Genomic DNA, 19,166 nt, shown 5'->3' with positions numbered 1-19,166 from the left:
TTGGGTAAACTCCCTTTAATAATGAAAGGGGGAATGTACATAATGATTGTTCCCCTGAGTAACAATTATTTACACTGGGCTTGATAGTAAGTAAAAGTGATTTTATTAAGTTACAAGCAGTAGGATTTAAGTGGTTATAAGTGAGAACAGGCAGAGCAAAGTAGATTACAAATTAAAAGTAACAGAAAATGCTTAGCTAATGCTAACACTTAAGTCCTCAATACGAACTTATTACAAACTCACCCTAAAACTGTTTCTGTTCCAGCTGCACCTTCATATCAGGGAAAGGCAGTCTCTGTCAGGCCACACATGCCCAGCATGAACCACTGCACACCATGCTAGTAGGCACCACGCATGCATGGCCCAATCCCTGCAGTTCCTTCTCAACCGCCCTTGGCCTGAAATGGAGTGCTGCAGTTCTCTGCCTTATTGACACTCTTCAAGTAGTTCTTAGCCTTTAATTGTTAGTAGTTAGTTAGGATTATTCTTGTTCCATATTTAATTGTAGTTTAAAAAAAAGATTTTCATCATGCCCAGCTCTTCAGGCTTTAAACTATGTGCCTCCTGCAGAGATGCAATCCCCATCTCCGACTGGCACTTGCAATGCGTCAGATGTTTAGGGGAGCACCATTCATTGCAAGATTGTCCCCACTGTGCCAAACTCAAGACCAGGACTTGTGGAGACTGGGACCTTCATCTAAAACTGATCCTGCTGGAAAAAAATGCACATCCTGCTTCAGATCTGGGAAGGCAGCCTAGGGTGGTACGCTCACCCTCAGAGTCCCCTCAGGGAAGAAGGCACCAAAAAAGAGGCATTCTTCAGTGCCTCATTGTCAGCTCTCCTCCAGAAATTGGTCTCTGCCCAGATCATCGGCACAGAGGTCCTGCCTCAGCACTTACGACACTCTGGGTACCTCAGGTGTTCAGGCACTGTAGGCAGCCAGTGGCGCCAACTCCAAAGGGCCCAAACACCACCCTAGGAACGCACTGGTACGGGTCACTGTACTGTCCATTCATCAGCAGTGTTTCACTGGACAAGGCCATGATGCCGCTTCCACCTTCAGCCATGGATGACTTTGAGCACTTTAACAAGCTCTTTAAGAGAGTTGTGGCTGAACTCAAAATTGCCATGGAAGAAGTGTTGCAACCCTAGCATGAGTTCACTGTTATACTCCAAGCTGCTCCATCTTATAAAATTGCTCTTCCCCCACAGTTCCACCATTTTGGATCTTGCCAACACAATTTGTCAAACTCCTGCATTGATCCCACATACGTGCAAGTGTGCAGACACAGACTATGTACCTGCCAATACTTTGGAATTTCTCTTCATTCATCCCACACTGAACTCTTTAGTGATGGAAGCTGCACATTAGCAGGTAAAACAACGTCACTTTCGCACTACTCCACCAGATAAAGACACTAAGAGGCTTGACCTATTTGGTTGCAGGACATACACTTCTGCAACTTTACAGTTCAGAATTTCAAACTGGTCAGGCTTGCTAGCAAAATATGACTTTTGCAATTACTCCAAACTCATGGAGTTTGCTGACAATGTCCCCGAGGCGTAGAGACCTCAATTCACCACTATACTATCTGAAGGACACGCCATTTCCTGAGATGCCCTCCAGGCAGCACTTGATGCCGCTGACGCTGCTGCTAGAACCATGGCCACCGCCATTGTAATGCATAGAGCCTCCTGGTTCTCCCTAGCCACGTTCCCACATGAGAGCCAGACCACAGCAGAAGACCTGCCATTTGATCGAGAGAAGCTATTTGCAGCTAAGACCAGTGAAGTTCTGAACACTATGAAGGACTCGTGTGCCACTCTTTGTACATTAGTGATATATCCACCCGCCAGCAGGCCTAGACAATAGTGATATCAGCTCTATCAGTGGCCATGCTACCCTGCCTGTCTTAACCAATGGCAGGATAACAACCCCAACAGAAACCAAACCCAGCCTCAGAGGCGAAGACCGTCATCGGGCTCAGCCCCTCAACTGCCACTGGCCAACAAGCAAATTTGAACGCTTGGTCAAGGGCCTCGAAAAACCCTTACAAATTTCAATGCTGAGAACGACCATACAAACTTTCCACAATTGGCTCTGTCCATTCTACCACCAGAGGGCTTACATCATCTCAGACACATGGGTGCTCAATATTATTATGTCCAGTTACATGATGAGGAGAGGCTGAGGGACTTGGGTCTGTTTAGTCTACAGAAACGAAGAGCGAGGGAGGATTTGATAGCAGCCTTCAACTTCCTGAAGGGAGGTTCCAAAGAGGATGGAGAGAGGCTGTTCTCAGTAGTGACAGATGGCAGAACAAGGAGCAATGGTCTCAAGTTGTGGTGGGAGAGGTCCAGGTTGGATATTAGGAAAAACTATTTCACTAGGAGGGTAGTGAAGTACTGGAATGGGTTACCTAGGGAAGTAGTGGAGTCTCCATCCCTAGAGGTGTTTTTAAGTCTTGGCTTGACAAAGCCCTGGCCCGGTTGATTAAGTTGGGATTGGTCCTGCCTAGAGAATGGGGCTGGACTTGATGACCTTCTGAGGTCTCTTCCAGTTCTATGATTCTATCATCATCCCATTTTTCCCCAAGCCTCCTATCCACCCTCCTACCCCATCCCTCTTCAGGGGCCCCTGAAGAGATGCAACACTTTCACATGGTCACTCTAACCACCATTATCCCGGAATTGCAACAAGGGGATTGGTTTTCAGCCTTTGACCTCCAGGATGTCTATTTTCATATCCTGATTCATCCTGCCCACAGAAAATTCTTGAGATTCATGGTAGGCTGTGACCACTACTAATGCAGAATCCTACCCTTTGATCTTTCCATGGCCTCTGGGGTTTTCTCCAGAGTACTTCCGTAGTCACAGTGCATCTTCACTCCATGGGAATAATCATATTCCCCTATCTCAATGACTGCCTTCTCAAGAAATTGTCCCAGACGGAATCAGCACGCATGACAGCAATGACCATAAAGTACTTTCAAAATTTAGGCCTTCGAACAAACTGGGAAAAGTGTTCTATTCACCCTTCCCAGAACATACAATTAGTTGGTGCCCACCTAGTTTCCCCGCGGCTCGAGCCTATCTACCTCATGAGGGTTTCCTCATCAGTCAGACACTGGCCACGATGATTTACCTTGCCTCTCACACTATAGCCAGGGATTGTCTGCAACTTCTTGACCACGTCTGCCACAACATTCATAGTATCAAATGTTTGACTTCATATGCGCTGCCTACAAGTTTGGTTTTCCAGAGCACAAGCCTTGGAAACACCCCATGTCACTCCCACTCACAACACCGCATGAGGTCAAAACATCGCTCCTTTGGTGGACCAAACCAGCCAATCTTTGCACGGATGTCCTGTTTCTCCAGCCTTCCCCCTTGTGCATGATTACAACAGATGCTTCGCTCACCAGCTGGGGTGCTCATCTCCCAGATCTGACTGCCCAAGGGCTCTGGTCAACTCCAGAGATGTCTTTACACATAAATCTCTTAGAACTGCACACCGTACACAATGCTTGCAGACATTTCCTGCCTTCCATTGCCAACAAACATGTCCATGTCCTCTCGGACAACATTGTCTGTTTCTTCTATATTAACAGACAGGTCAGGGCCAGATCTCTATCCCTTTGCACCGAAGCCATAAAACTGTGGAATTTTTGCATCAGCCACAACATCCACTTTTCCGCATTTCACATACAAGATGTCTCCTACATGACGGAGGATGCTCTCAGCAGATGCTTTCCTCAACATCACGAATGGGTGCTCCACCCTTCGGTAGCACACTCCCTTTTTCAAAAATGGGGCCGACCATAAATAGATGTATTTGCAATGCTGCACAATACCAAATCACTGTTTTGTTCAAGAACAGGCATAGGGACAGAATCTCTTGGGGATGCCTTCCTCATCCAGTGGAGTCACGACCTCACTTAAGCCTTCCCCCCCATACCACTTCTGACAAAGGTTGTTCAGAAGATCAGGACAGATGGCTCCACAGTCATTCTGATAGCTCCCACCTGGCCAAGACAACTGTGTTATCCCTTCCTGCTCAGGAAGTCAATTCACACACCCATCACTCTCTCTCTCCAATACAACCTAATCACTGTGGGGCAGACAACCCAAACCTACCTGAATCTATGCAAGCTACAGCTAACAGCACAACTATTCTGTGGCTCTCCCACTTAGAACTAGACCTCCTGGAACAGATTTAGACAATCCTCATCCCCAGTGGTAAGACTCTACCCATGCCTCCTACACTTACAAGTGGAAGTGATTCTCAGCATGGTGTACATCAAAAGAGCAGAACCCAATGTCAACACCCCTGTCTTTTATCCTTGATTATCTACTCGCCTTAAAGCAATCAGCTCTCTCGTTTAGTTCCATCAAGGTACACCTAGAGGCCATTACAGTCTTTCATTGAAAAATTGATGGCTGCTCCATGGTTACTCATCCTACAGCCAAAAGGTTTCTCAAAAGATTGCATCTTTTACATCCTGATATCATACAACCAGTGCCTGCCTGAGCTCTTGGGTTAGTACTGCAAGCCTTAACTAGGCCACCTTTCAAGCCCTTCATCTCTTCTCCCATTCACACCTCTCCATGAAAGTTGCATTCCTGGTTGTCATCGCATCAGCCCGCTGATTTGGAGACATAACAACACTCATGGCCAACCCACCTTTTACAGTATTTCAGTCTTATAGGGTTACCCTTTGCACACACATCCAAAATACTTACCTACAGTTCCTTCATCATTTCACATAAACAAACCTGTAAATCTACCGGTATTCTTCCCAAAGCCACATGCAAATGCATTTGAGTCTGCCATGCATACCCTTGATGTTCGACAAGCATTGGCTTTTTATCTAGAAAGAACAAGGCCCTTCAGATAGTCACCTCGCCTATTCCCCACATTTGCCAATCGAGTTAGGGGATGGCCCATATCAAAACAGAGGCTGTCGAAATGGATTAGAGATTGTATAAAAATTAATTACACGCTCAAGGGCCTACAATCACCATTACATTTGACAGCTCGTTCCATGTGGGCTGTATCCGCTTCTACTGTGTATCTATGCAGCGTGCCACTGATGGACATTTGCAGCCACCTGGGCATCACAACTTACCTTTGCTAAGCACTATGCACTTTCCTACATGGTTGACACTGCAGTGGGCTCTGTGGTGTTATCCTCCACTTACTGTAACATTCTGAAGCCCCAACTACCACGGGGCGAAACTGCTTGTTAATCACCAAGTATGGAGAATCCAGGGGGACCTCTCAAAGAAGAAATGAAGGTTACTCCCCTTGTGCAAGCGACAAGGAGTCCTGTAGCACCTTATAGACTAACAGATGTATTGGAGCATAAGCTTTCGTGGGCAAAGACCCACTTCGTCAGATGCATATGGGTCTTTGCCCACGAAAGCTTGTGCTCCAATACATCTGTTAGTCTATAAGGTGCTACACGACTCCTTGTTGCTTTTGCAGATCCAGACTAACACGGCTACTCCTCTGATACTTGTCACCTTGTGCAGTAACTGCAGTTCTTTGAGATGGTGTCCCCAGCAATGCTTCATGACTCATGCTCCTCCTCTCTGCATTGGACCTGGAGGCCTCCAGGGTAGAGGAGGAACTGGAGGGATCGGGCCACACATGCACGGTGCCTACTAGCACGGCATGCGCTGGTTCATGCTGTGCATGCGCAGCCCAGCAGGGACTGCTTCAAAATCTCCAATCCAGGCGCCGGGACGGCACCAAGACCAAGTGTGGAGCATCCATGGGGACACCATCTTGAAGAACTCCAGTTACTGCACAAGGTGAGTAACCTTTGTAAACAGATCCAGTAGATTATGACATGAAGATTGATAGGTTACATGAAGCAATTTGTCCCAAGCACTTTTGAGTTATGTGCATTTGTGTCCATAAGTCTATTTCATAAAGCATGTGGGGGCGGTGGAGGGGTCTGTCACACCCACCCCTGCAATCAGCTCGGGTGCCAACTCAGTCCACACAGAGGAATCTAGAGGAATCTTTATGTAACCATTCACTGCCTCATAGAGCCAGTCCCCCCTTCTCAATGACATACAAGTCTAATAAACAGTGCTTATTGTACTCCATGTTCACTTGCCTCAGGATAATTGGCACCATCTTCTGAGCAACATTAATATCCCCATCAATTTGGTATTTTTAAAAGTTTTCATATTCCATACATGAGATGATAGTCCCTACATCCAATTCTGTTGTGAGCATTTTCCCACCACACTGTGGGTATGTCTGGACTGCATCCCTCTGTCGGCAGAGGGATGCAGATTAGGCAGGTTGACATTGCAAATGAGGCAGAGATTGAAATATTCTGCGCCTAATTTGCATAAAAATGGCCACCACTTTTTGCCGACTCAGCACTTTGTCAACAAAAAGTGGCAGTCTAGAGGGGGATCTGTTGAGAAAGCAAGCCTTTTTCGACAGATCCCTTATGCCTCCCACAAGGAGGTTTACAGGATCTGTCGAAAAAGGCTTTCTTTCTCGACAGATCCCCCTCTAGACTGCCGCTTTTTGCCGACAAAGTGCTGAGTCGGCAAAATGCAGCAGCCATTTTTATGCAAATTAGGCGCGGGATATTTCAATCCCTGCCTCATTTGCAATGGCGACCTGCCTAATCTGCATCCCTCTGCTAACAGAGGGATGCAGTCTAGACATACCCTGGGTGTCACCCCAACTTGTCATTTTTGCTCAGACTGTATAGATATAGATAGATATAGACACCGCCTCAGTAAAAAAATGACATGTCTGGTTGTCATTTATATAGGCTGGTGACTCCACTCTCACAGTCTGTCACTGCTGTTTCTGTCTACAGACTGTACATTAATATTCCTTTCCTATATCCTGATTTGGTCTGTTCCTTTTTTATCTTAGTGTGACAAATCACTTGGATGTGACCTTTTTGGTACAATTTCTGCAATATGTATCTTTGAATCAGCAATCAGAGGGAGAGTGGAACCCTTTTCTACACCAATAATAAATGTCTGTTTGATGAGTAGTCCAGATCTTGCCTTAAGTTGCAGATAGTTTATGCATTCCTATCTCCATTTTAGCTGCCATAGGTGATTCTATTGCATTCCTTGCTGCAGTTTTCATTACTCCAATTTCTACTGCATGTTCAAAGATAAGATTTTCCTCATTAAGAACCACTTCTGTATGCTTACATTCAACAGTACATACACAAATCTGTCTGTTAGGGCATTGTTAAGTCCATTTTTAAAAGCACCATATTCTGATAATCTTTTAAACTCTGTCACAAAGGCAGAAATAGATTCACCGTCAAGTTGATTCTGCTATGAAACCTGAATCTTTGTGCTATAATCAGATGGGTGCCAAATGCTCTTCAACAGTTTGCATTATCTCCTTAAGGTTTTTCTTGCTGGTTTCTCTGAGGTAATCAGGCTTCATACTGAACTGTTACATTTTTCCTCTTATCACACTCAGTTATACTGCTGCATGTTTTCTGGTGGAAGCATGAGTGGCAGGTATAATAGGCCAGGGGAGACTTCGCCTCCCAGCACTGCTGTGGCTGCTAGACCTTGAGTTTCAGGGCTCTGGGGGAAAATTCTGTTATGCCCCATGCAGATTCTGGGCTGGCTGAGGATGTGATATTTGTTATTCAGCTTCCTGGGTTCGTCAGTCTTCTTCTTGGAGTTCAGGGAGATGACTGATGAACCCAGGACACTGATTAGCAAATACTGCCTCCTCCTCCACCCCCTCACCTCTGGAGCCTGCCTGGGTCATAGCAAAATCATCTTTTAAGAGGTGCTTTTTCCGGGAACAGTTTTGGTCGACTCTGGGGAGGGGAGATGCAACTGCTGCTAGCCCGAGGCTGCTCCAGGAGTGGGGGATCCTGAACAGATGGGAGGCTCAGGGCTTCAGTTGGCACGGAGCTTTGTCCAGCTGGATGCTCCTCTAGCAGAGGGTGAGAGGTAGTTGGGCCTTCTCTGGGCAGGAAAGTGGTATTTTGGCTCTCACCATGGATGGATGGGTGAAAGAGTGGAGCCAGGAGCTAGTTTCTCTAAAGGAGGGCTTAGAGTGACCAGATGTCCTGATGGTATTGGGACAGTCCCGATATTCAGGGCTTCTCTTATATAGGCATCTATTACATCCTGACCCTGTCATGATTTTTCACACTTTCTATCTGGTCATCCTAGGAGTTCCCTCGCCCCCCCCCCCCCCTCCGTGTTTCAGTGCCAGGAAAGCTGGGGCCACACAGCTGCCTGGCTGACTAACACTCTGGGACCAGGAAGGCTGAGGCCACATAGCTGGCTGGGCACCGGATGCTTCGAGGCTGGGAAGGCTGGAGCCATGCGGCGGGAAGGCAAAAGGGAGATTGGGGCTGTACTGCCCAGAAATCTGGCACTCCAGAGTGGTGGGCACACTAGTTTTGGGCAGTGGCCAGCTAGTGGCCACAGTGGGAAGGGGGCTTGTTATGCAGGATAGGGGCTACAATGTGTGTTGGGTGGGCACTAGTAGGTGCAGAAGGGGTGGAGTTGGGGTGGCTAGCCTCCCCAAGACAGCTGTTCATCCGCCATCCATGAATGGAAGATGGGATGAATCAGCAAGGAAAGCTATCTCCTAAAAGTCAGAAACGATAGGGGAAAAGAGAACAGACAAGCAGAATTGGACCTTGCAATGGAAATTAAAACCAATAGTAAAAGGTTCTATAGCCATGTAAAGAACAAGAAATCAAGGGGGAAAAATGGGACAGCTAATCATTGTGACAGCTATGGGACAGCTAATCGTGAAGGTTAAAGATAATGTAGGCATGGAACAATACCTAAACAAATACCCTGCCTCTGCTTTTAATAAGACTAATGAAGACTTTAGGAATAGAGGCAGGGTAGCTTATGGGAATAAGGATATGGAAACAGAAATTACCACCTCCTAGGTAGAAGTGAAATTCAAAAAGTTTATGGGGATTAAATTAATGGGGCTGGCTAATCTCCATCCAAGAATATTAATGGAACTAGCACACAAAATTTGCAAACCCAATGGCAGGGATTTTTAATGAATCTGTAAACGCAGAGAGCACACTCTATGACTGGAGAATTGCTAACATCGTTCATGTTTAAGAAAAAGAAAACATGTAATTCAGTAAACTAGAGGCCTATTAGTTGACTTCAGTGGTACTCAAGGTCTTGGAACAAATTCTGAAAGGAAATGTAGTTAAGGACATAGAGGTGAACTATAACTGGGATAAAATACAACATGGCTTTATAAAAGGTAGATCATGCCAGATTTACCTGTTTTCCTTCTGCAAGAAGAGTACTATTATCTTAGACAAAGGAAATGCAGTAGATCTAATATGCCTGGATTTTAGTAAGCCAATTGATACAGATCTACACGTGAAACTATTAGCTAAATTGGAGAAGTTGGGGATTAATATAAGAATTGAAAGATGGATTAGGAGCTAGTTAAAGGGGAGATTAGAGTGATAAAGTGGATTATCAAGAAGTTACTAGGAGACTCCTTCAGCGACTGATCTTGGGGTCAATCTTATTTAACACTTTTATTAATGACCGTGGCACAAAAACTGTGTGCTATAAAATTTACAGATAAGAGGTATTGCCGGTACTGAGGAGTATCAGGATATCATATAAGAAGATCTGGATGACCTAGAAAACTGGATTAATAGAAACAGGCATAGAGTTTAATAATGTGAAGTGCAAGGTCATGCACATAGGGAATAACAACAATTTTTCTTATAATATATTATAAGTTGGGAGGTATGGAGAACGAGAGAGACCTGGGTATAGTATGTGATCACAGGATTACTGTGAGTTGCCAATGTGATGCACCATGAAAAAGGCTAATGCAGTTGTGGAATGCATCAGGTTTGGTAACTTCAGGAGAGGCAGGATAGCATTAGCATAATTATACAAAGTAGTGGTGAGATCTCATGTAGAATACTGTGTGCAACTCTGGTCTCCCACATTCAAGAAAGATGAATTCAAACTGGAACAGAGAAGAGTCACTAGGATGATGAGAGAAATGGAAAACTTACCTTATAAAAGCAGACTCAGTGAGCTTGGCTTGCTTAGCATAACCAAAAAAAGACTGAGTAGAGATATGATTGCTCTCTATAAATACATCAGAGGGCTAAATAACATAAATAATTCTTCTCTCTCCCTTGTAAGTACCAATCCAGACACAAGAACAAATGTATATAAGCTTGTCATCAACGAGTTTAGGCTTTAAATTAGATGAAGGCTTCTTCCAAGTGCAGCAGCGGGGACAAAAACCTAACTGGTTTCAAGACTGAGCTAGATGTTTATGGAGGGGATGGTATGATGGGACTGTCTATGATGGCATTTATCTCACTGGCAACTGCCAGTAGTAAAAATCTCTTAACAGCTGAAGATGGGACACTAGATGAGGAGGGCTCTAAGTTACTACCAAGAATTCTTTACCAAGTCACTCTTGCCTACTTACTCAGTGTGCCGATCAGCTGTTTGTTGGCACAGTGCTGTAGTCTCCGCAGTCGACATCAAAGGCATTTATCGACCTCCCCGGTAAACCTCATCCCATGAGGCATACCAGGGAGGTCGACAAATGCCTTTGATGTTGACCGCGGAGCATCCAGACTAGCGCACTGAGCCAACCAACAGCTGATCGCACAGCGTGGCAGCCATTTAAATTTAAATGAGGCAGCGATTATTTAAATTGCTGCTTCATTTCCCTATGCCGGGTAGCCTAATCTACATGCCTCTGTCACCAGAGGCATGTAGTCTAGACATACCCTAATAGAAAACATGTCCATCTCAGGCACTTGCTAATTGGTCTTCAGTATGTACCTTTTTCTAGCATTATTCTCTCAGACCTGCTTTCAGAGCCAATGCAACTGTCAGTGATTCTGTTTTAAATTCTGTACTGAATCTGCCTTCTCAGCATTCTCCTCAGTATTGAAGTACTACATGGGACTTTCCTGAAGTGGGGCACCGAGAGGGACAATGCCCCAAAGAAGGAGAAGAAGTTACTTACCCTTCACAATAATTGGAGTTCTGCGAGAAGTTTTGTTCCTGTGAGTGCTCCACTACCCTCCTTCTTTCCCTTCTGCTTCAGAGTTTTTCTTTCTGGACTTTGTGATTGAGAAGGAACTGGAGCCAAAGCAGATTCACTTCCTTCTCTGTATCCTTGCACAACAGACAAGGGTGTGCTGGGCATAGGAGCAGATCCACAGGCACTACTGAAGTGCAGCACCCATAGCACCACACATCTCAAATAATTCCAGTTACTGCACAAGGTAAATGACCTCTTCTTATCTGTATAGTACAATTCTAGAACTGGAAGGGACCTCGAGAGGTCATGAAGTCCAGTCACTTGCCCTCATAGTAGGCCAAATACCATCTAAATCATCACTGATAGATGTTTATCTAACTTGCTCTTAAATATCTCCAGTGATGGAGATTCCGCAACCTCCCTAGGCAATTTATTCCAGTGTTTAGCCAACCTGACAGGAAGCTTTTCCTAATGTCTAACCTAAACCTCCCTTGCTGCATTTTAAGCCCATTGCTCAGATGTTAAGGAGAATATTTTTTCTTCCTTTTCCTTGTAACATCCTTTTAAATACTTGAAAGCTTCTAGAATGTCCCATTTCAGTCGTCTCTTTTCCAAACTAAACAAACCAAATTCTTTCAGTTGTCCTTCATAGGTCATTTTTTCTAGACCTTTAATAATTGTTGTTGCTCTTCTCTAGATCTTCTCCAATTTCTCCACATCTTTCCTGAAATGTGGTGCCCAGAACTGGACACGATACTCCAACTGAGGCCTACCAGTGCAGAGTAGAAAAATGACTTCTTGTGTCTTGCTCACAACACTCCTGTTAACGCGTCCAAGAATCATGTTCGCTTTTTTTGCAACAGCATCACACTGTTGACTCATATTTAGCTTGTGGTGCACTATGACCCCGATCCCTTTCTGCAGGACTTCTTCCTAGAGAGTCACTTCCCATTCTGTATGTGTGAAACAGAATGTTTCTCCCTAAGTGGAATACTTTGTATTTGTCCTTATTGAACCTCATCCTGTTTACCTCAAACCATTTATCTGTCTAGTTTGTCCAGATCATTTTGATTAATGACCCTATTCTCCAAAGCACTTGCAACACTTCCCAGATTGGTATCATCTGCACACTTTATAAGCATACTCTCTGTGCTGGGGTGGGCAATAATTTTTGATGGGGGAGGCACTCCATTAATATGGAAAGTGATCGAGGGCCACACTCTTCCGTGATATTAATGGAGGAGGTATGGGGTCTGGGATGAAGGTTGGGTGCAGAAGGGAGCTTGGGGTACAGGAGGGAGTTTGGGTGAAGGAGGCAGTTGTGACCTGGGGCACTGGACTGGGGTTGAGGGGGTTGGATTGTGACCCAGGGCAGGGAATTGGGGTGCAGGGATTTGGGTTGTGAAGTAGGGCAGGAGGGAATTATGATCTGGGGCAGGGGATTGGGGTGCTGCACCTGGGAGGGGATATGGGTATAGGAGGGGGGGCAAAGGATTTGGGTATGTGGGTGTAGGGGGCAGGAGTAGGGGCAGAGGGCTGGGGAAAGGAGGGACTGGGCCCTTCCAGGAGACATACCAGCCAGCAGCTGAATCATCCTCCCTGCCCTTGCACAGGTTGCAGCCATGTGCTATGGAACCCCTTGTGCTTCATGGCTGCCGGTTATTGAAACAGACAGCTCCCATTGGTCAGTTTCTGGCCAGAAACCAGCCAATGGGATTGTGCTGGGGGGGGGGCAGGAAGCAGCTCCTAAAGCTTCCCCCTCCCCTCCAGACTCACAGTTTTTAAAGAAAAATTTCCCCACAGCAGTGTTTCTGAGCAGCATGTGGGTGGGGCGAGGCAAGTGGGGAGGCTGCCTGGGGCTACCTGCAACGTCCATGGGCCAGATCCGGTGGCTTTGCAGGCTAGATCTGGCCCGTGGGCCGTATTTAGCCCAGGCCTGCTCTATGCCATTGTCTAAATTATTGATGAAAATACTGAATGAAACCCATCCCCAAACTGATCCCTGTGGAACCCTACTTGTTATGCCATTCCAAAGCATGACTGTGAACCATTGATAACTGTCTGAGAATAATTATCCAACCAGTTATGCACCCACCTTCTAGTAGCCCCATCTAGGTTGTATTTCCCTAGTTTATTGATATGAATGGTTTAGTAAAGCCTAGGTATACCACATCTACCACTTCTTTCTTAGCCAAAAAGCTTGTTATCTTATCAAAGAAAATTATCAGACTGATTTGACATGCTGTATTCTTTACACATCCATGCTGACTGTTACTTATCACCTTCTTCTAAATGTTTGCAGATGGATTTCTTAATTATTTAATTAATTGGAGTTCTTCAACATGTATGGTCCCTACTTATATTTTGCTGCCCATCCTCCTGCTCCTCTTCTTTGGAGCCTTATCTGAGAGCCATTATCAGTAGAAAAGTAATTGGAGAGGCCACATCACCACTCAGTTCAGAGCATGAGGCATAGGGGGTTGCATATGGAGACCAATGGCTTTGATAGCAAAAATCTTCCATCTCATGTTCATAGAGCACATGCACCCCTCATATGAAATAAAAATAGGGACCAAAGAACTCTAGTTACTCTACAGGTAAATAACATTTTTTTCCATGTACAGTAAAACTCCAATAGTCCAGCATCCAATAGTCCGGCACTCCTGATAGTCCGGCATCAAAATGGCAAGAGCCTAGTGAGTGAGCTTCAGCAAAAAATGAGTCACAAGATAACAGCGGCAGCAGCTGAACTGAGCAAAAAGGGTAAAAAAGGCTTTAAAAAACTAAAATATTACAGTATACTGTATACAATATGTATAATAAAAAGGGTTAAGAACACTTTATATACAGTATATAATGTATACAGTATATATATAATCACCTTATAGTACCTCCTTGTAGTCTGGCATATCTGATAATCCGGCACCACCTAGGTCCGATAGGTTCTGGATTATTGGAAGTCTACTGTATATTGCTGATACTGGAAGAACTCAGGGAGGTGTTGCTATTTTGTCCCAGATATTTGCTGTGATATTTTCATTCTGTAATTTCTACTCACTTAGTAAATTGATTGTGTGTTTGTGTTTTTTTGTTTTAGACAAATATGGGAGATGCTGAAGGAATTCTTGTTACTTGAAGATAATGAATCAACTCCAGACAATTCAGAAGAATATGTAGGGAGATAAATTGTAAATGCCTTGAATGTATACTTGACTCCATACTTGGAACCATGCAAATGAAATCCAAATATTAAAAAGTGATGTTGAGTCTCAAAATTAAGTATAATAATGTAATTTCAAAAATAGAAATGCATGCTTTCTTAAACAAATGATCAGGGTTTGATAGTTTGTATATATACCACGAGAAATTACTATACACTGTCTAGAAATGCACTGCATTAGTAATAGCAATTGTTTAAGTAGATGTGTCTTTTTCAAGCTGTTTTCTATAGAAGCTGCCTTCGCTTACTGATGAAAGCTTTAATATGCAAGTGGCAGAAGTTATTAATTAAACTCCCAAGATAGAACTCACAACTAAAAGATATTTAAGTAAATGGAAGTTGCAGCTTCTTAATAAGATCTAGTTGTATCACTGCGTGCAAAGACTTCCTTGCAAGTACTTCATGTAGGCCTTGATTTGGACTAGTACACAATGGTATGGCCAACAAGCACCTCTCCTGGCAGCCTCCTTATTCTTCAGTGTCTCAGCTTACATTTTAAAAAAGTAAACATTTAGCTATTACAGGTAAAAAAAAAAAACCCCAAACCTTTAAAACACGACCCACGTAAATGTATAGCAACAATGTCTGTCTGAGTTTGCAAGGTGTCTGAAAAAATAGCTCAAAACTGTGTATTGCCCCATTTATATTAAAAGATGTTAATTTAAATGCCAGTGATGATATTTTAAATTTCAACATTTTTACTTATTTTACTGCTTATCAAAGTATGTTAGAAATATAGAGGAAAGAAGGAATAATCATATGATGATGATTTGTACACACTACTGCAAGTAACAGCTCATTTTGTTGCCAAGCAACAAGAGGGAAACTACTCTCACAAATTTTCCCCCCAATCAAAAAGGAGTCATAGCCCAGAGGGACATTCACATTTCACCCAGACTATGTCTACATTGCACAAGTAAATAACCCCTTATTGGTACAGGTGTCTAAGCAGCCAAGTAATCTTAGCCTGGACATCAGTGCTCCCATTGTAAATGTTTTTATATGTGTATCCCATGGTTTTTTCTCCAGAGAGGCTCTAAAATTCTTTCTCAGTTAGCTCTCAGTAGTAGAGAACTGTCCACTCTGAGAAAGATACTGGAGAACTGTTAGAACTTAAGCAATTTTAGCCACATTCTCTCTGTGCGGGTTCCAGACTGAAGTTTAACTTGCACCCCCAGTTGAGAAAAATAATCAGAACTTAAAGCTGGATCAATATTTTTATATGAGCGGTAGGGAGAAAAGGCTCAAAACCTTCATGCAGCATAGAAGTACCCTGAGAGAGAACCAAGCCCAAGTTGGCTGGCAGAGCATCTGGGTGCACTGAGATAAAGCTAAGCCCAAGAGACTCATAGAAATTTGCTGAGTGTAGCCTCTCCCTTTGTCACCTGCAGTGGATAGAGCTTGGAAGAGTCTCTCTGCTTTCTTTTACAAGTGAGCCTTGGACACAGGCCCAAGAACAAAGTGAAAATGGATATTTGCACTTTACCATAATTCACAAGTATTTGAATCATAGGGTTTGGTTCAAGTCCATCTCTGATTTGGCAGAAATGAAAGGCTATTTAGATTATTTTTCATTAGCAATATGTTTTTAAATTTTATTTCACCAAATCACTGCATTAGTACAGTGAGATAAATGTGGCCCGAGCGTGGCACTGCAATATTTCACATTCAATGTGACATTTTCATGGAGCTTACCTGGCACCTCTAATGACTACACTGTGCAGAGCAGTGATTTTCAATTTTTTTTATCTGAAGATCCTTAAAATGAAGGGGTGGATCCATTGGAAATTTGTCAGATCCTGTAGATCCTCTAGTGCACAGTGGATGACAGGTTGAAAACCAGTGATCTATGTAATGACAACCTTTTGCAGTCTCCTTAGACATAGTTGGCAGATCCCCATAGGTTTGCAGACCATAAGTTGAAAACTACTGGTGAAGTTTGAATAAAAAGGATCAAAGGGGCATTATTCCGTAGTGTAGAGCTAGGTTTATGAAGGTTGATAAATCCCCAATATTTCTGGTAATGAAAAATCAATATGCTTTAAATTGTTTTCTATTTTTAGAAAAATATGGCAGGCTCTGAGTTGCTTCCATCTTACTGGCTGATATTTTCTGATGTTTAACCTTTTTTTTAATCAGTGCTGCAACAATATAACTCTGTAGGAAACAAGCATTTTCTGTTCTTCAGTTTCTACTGTTCAGTTGTTGCACTCATTCCAGTATTTTATTTGTCGAGTGACTGATTAAATGGAAACGTGAGTATCAAAGTTATTTTCTCCATAACCTGATGGTGAATCTTAGTTCTTGGCCTTACAATGAGAAGTAGCAACATTTCTTTTTATATTACAGTATCACCTTGATCAAGGCATTGTGATACACTCTGTATAAACACTGTTTTACCATCATTCTGTCATATATTTCACTCTCGGAAGATGACCCAAACAAGTTAATTTTAATAATGCTTTCACAGCAGATTTGACAAAACGTGAAGAAGGTACCAATGTTAAACTTCTAGAGATAGCTACAGCACTTCACCAAGGTTTACGAATCTGAAATGCCATCCAAAATCTAAGAAGAACAAGGTACAGATCATGCTTTCAAGTGTCCTAAAAGAGTAACACTCTAATGCAGAAACTATAGAACCCGAACCACCAGAAAAAAAAATCAATCTTATGCTGACACAGATAATGAAAATGAACATGCATCAGTCTGCACTGGTTTGGATAATAAGCAGAACCCATCATCAGCATGTCCTTTGGAATGGTGGTTGAAGCATAAAGTAACAAGTGAATCTTTAGAACATTTGGCACATAAATATCTTGTGATGCTGGCTACAATAGTGCTATGGGAACACCTGTTACCACTTTAAAAGGCCCAAACTCTCTGACAACCAAGTAGGAATAAGAGATCCTCCGGAATAGGGCTTTATTCCGGAGGATCGCGCCAGTCTGGACGCTCTTTTCCGGCTTTTCCCCAAGCCGGAAAAAAAGCGGCGGCCATGTTTATTTAAATCCCGCGGGGGATATTTAAATCCCCTGCGCATTTCCCTATTCCAAAGTTCTAAATTAGCATGGCTATTCCGAAGAAGGGGCCAGTGTAGACGTAGCCCTGATGTTTAGTATCTTGTAGATTTCATACTTGCGGCACTGGGGACAGGGCAGCCCGAGGGAGGTGCGGATCCTGGAGCAATCCCCTTCTGTGATCCAGGGGCGGGCCCCGGGGCAACACCCTGCTGCTGAACACACCTCTCCCCCGTTCTACCCATCCCACAACTCCTTCCCGTTCCATCATTGCCTTGCTCCCTTTCCCCCTTCCCAAGCAATATTGCCCAGGGAATTATGGGAACCTAATGGAACTGAAGCAGCGTTCATCTCCCCCCACTCACCATCTGGTTGTCAGAAGCTGGAGAGGCCCAGCAGCCTGCGCTGACACACCACATTGCCCTGTAGCCTGCTGTTGCTCGCTTCTCACAGGCAGCAGGAACCAAAGCACCCTGGGATGGGACACTGCATTCCAATGCTGCTGAGAAGCCATGTGCAGTAGGCTGGGAGAGGGTGGCATGACGGAGCAGGACAGGCTGGGCTGCTCTGGCTCCTGCTACCCATGTAGTGAGTGGGGGGAGGAGGTGACTCCTACTGCTGCACCAGATCCCCTTAATTCCTTGGTCCCTCCCATCCATAGGATATAAAGGAGTGACAAGGCAGAACTGGGAGGCAAAATCAAATCAGTATCTTAGATTCCTGTATACAAATGCAAGAAGTGTGGGTAATAAACATGAAGACCTTGAAGTGTTAATAATTAAACACAACTATGACATAGTTGGTATCACAGAGACGTGGTGGGATAACACACACAATTGGAATATTGGTATAGAAGGGTACAGCTTACTCAGGAAGCATAGGCAGGGAAAAAAGGGAGAAGGTGTCACCTTATATATTAAAAATGTTTACACTTGGACGGAGGTGCAGATGGGCGTTGGAGACAGACTTGTTGAGAGTTTCTGGATTAGGTCCAAAGGGGGCAAAGAACAAGGGTGGTGTCATGGTGGGGGGGGGGGTCTACTACAGACCATCTACCAGGCAGACGAGGCTTTTGTTAAGTCACAAAATCATTGAAAGTGCAGGATTTGGTGGTGATGGGGAACTTCAACTATCCAGACATATGTTGGGAAACTAACACAGCAGGGCACAGATTATCCAGTAAGTTCTTGAACTGCATTAGAGACCATTTTTTATTTCAGAAGGTTGAGAAATCTATTGTGGGGGAGCTGTTCTTGACTTGATTTTAGCAAATAGGGAGGAACTGGTTGGGAGGAAAAGAAGTAATAGGCTTAAACTGCAGCAAGGGAGATTTAGGTTGGACATTAGGAAATACTTCCTAACTGTCATGGTGGTTAAACACTGGAATAAATTGCCTAGGGAAGTTGTGAAATCTCCATCACTGGAGATATTTAAGAGCAGGTTATAAAGACACCTGTCAGGGATGATCTACACATTGCTTCGTCCTGCCGTGAGGGCAGAGGACTGGACTTGATGATCTCTTGAAGTTCCGTAAGAGTATGTCTACACTGCACACTTATTTCAAAATAGCACGTCTATTGGTCCTATGGATGGGAGACTGACTGACTGGAGACGATGTGGGGAAGCTTTTGGTTATCTGATTGCAACATATAGCAAACTGCTTACTGGAAAGTGAAGAACCAGGGCTGGTGCTAACCAATTGGCGGCCCCGGGCGACGACTCGACTCACTTGTAGGGTTACCAGATGGTTTAAAGAAAAAAAGGGCCGGGGAGTAACCACGGAAACCTGGGGGGAGGTCAGGCTGCCGAAATGTGGTCGTGGCCCACCCCTAGGACCAGCTCTATCTGTGGCACCTTGAAAATGATGGCCCTAAGACCGGC

The 19,166-nt window shown here is 44.1% G+C and overlaps 1 protein-coding gene across 8 annotated transcripts in view; it reads left to right on the top strand.

Moving 5' to 3' along the window:
• Positions 1 to 14,931, top strand: part of C3H6orf118 (chromosome 3 C6orf118 homolog) — a 66,407-nt gene extending 51,476 nt beyond the window's left edge. For 5 of the 8 annotated variants that reach the window (XM_075924605.2, XM_089777323.1, XM_075924609.2 and 2 more), the window contains 2 exons: positions 10,935 to 11,067; positions 14,143 to 14,931. In XM_075924605.2, the coding sequence (XP_075780720.2) occupies positions 10,935 to 11,067; positions 14,143 to 14,181 (172 nt within the window). In that variant the 3' untranslated portion in view covers positions 14,182 to 14,931. The remainder of the gene's footprint in view (positions 1 to 10,934; positions 11,068 to 14,142) is intronic. The other 3 variants (XR_012902759.2, XM_089777324.1, XM_075924606.2) reach the window with 1 other exon arrangement.
• The last annotated feature ends 4,235 nt before the right edge of the window (positions 14,932 to 19,166 follow it).

The sequence above is a fragment of the Pelodiscus sinensis genome, chromosome 3 (assembly GCF_052426305.1).
Source record: "Pelodiscus sinensis isolate ZL-2025 chromosome 3, ASM5242630v1, whole genome shotgun sequence".
NCBI classification, from domain to species: Eukaryota; Metazoa; Chordata; order Testudines; family Trionychidae; genus Pelodiscus; species Pelodiscus sinensis.
The sequence above is the reverse complement of the archived record's forward strand: the minus strand, read 5'-3'. Positions and strand labels throughout refer to the sequence as shown.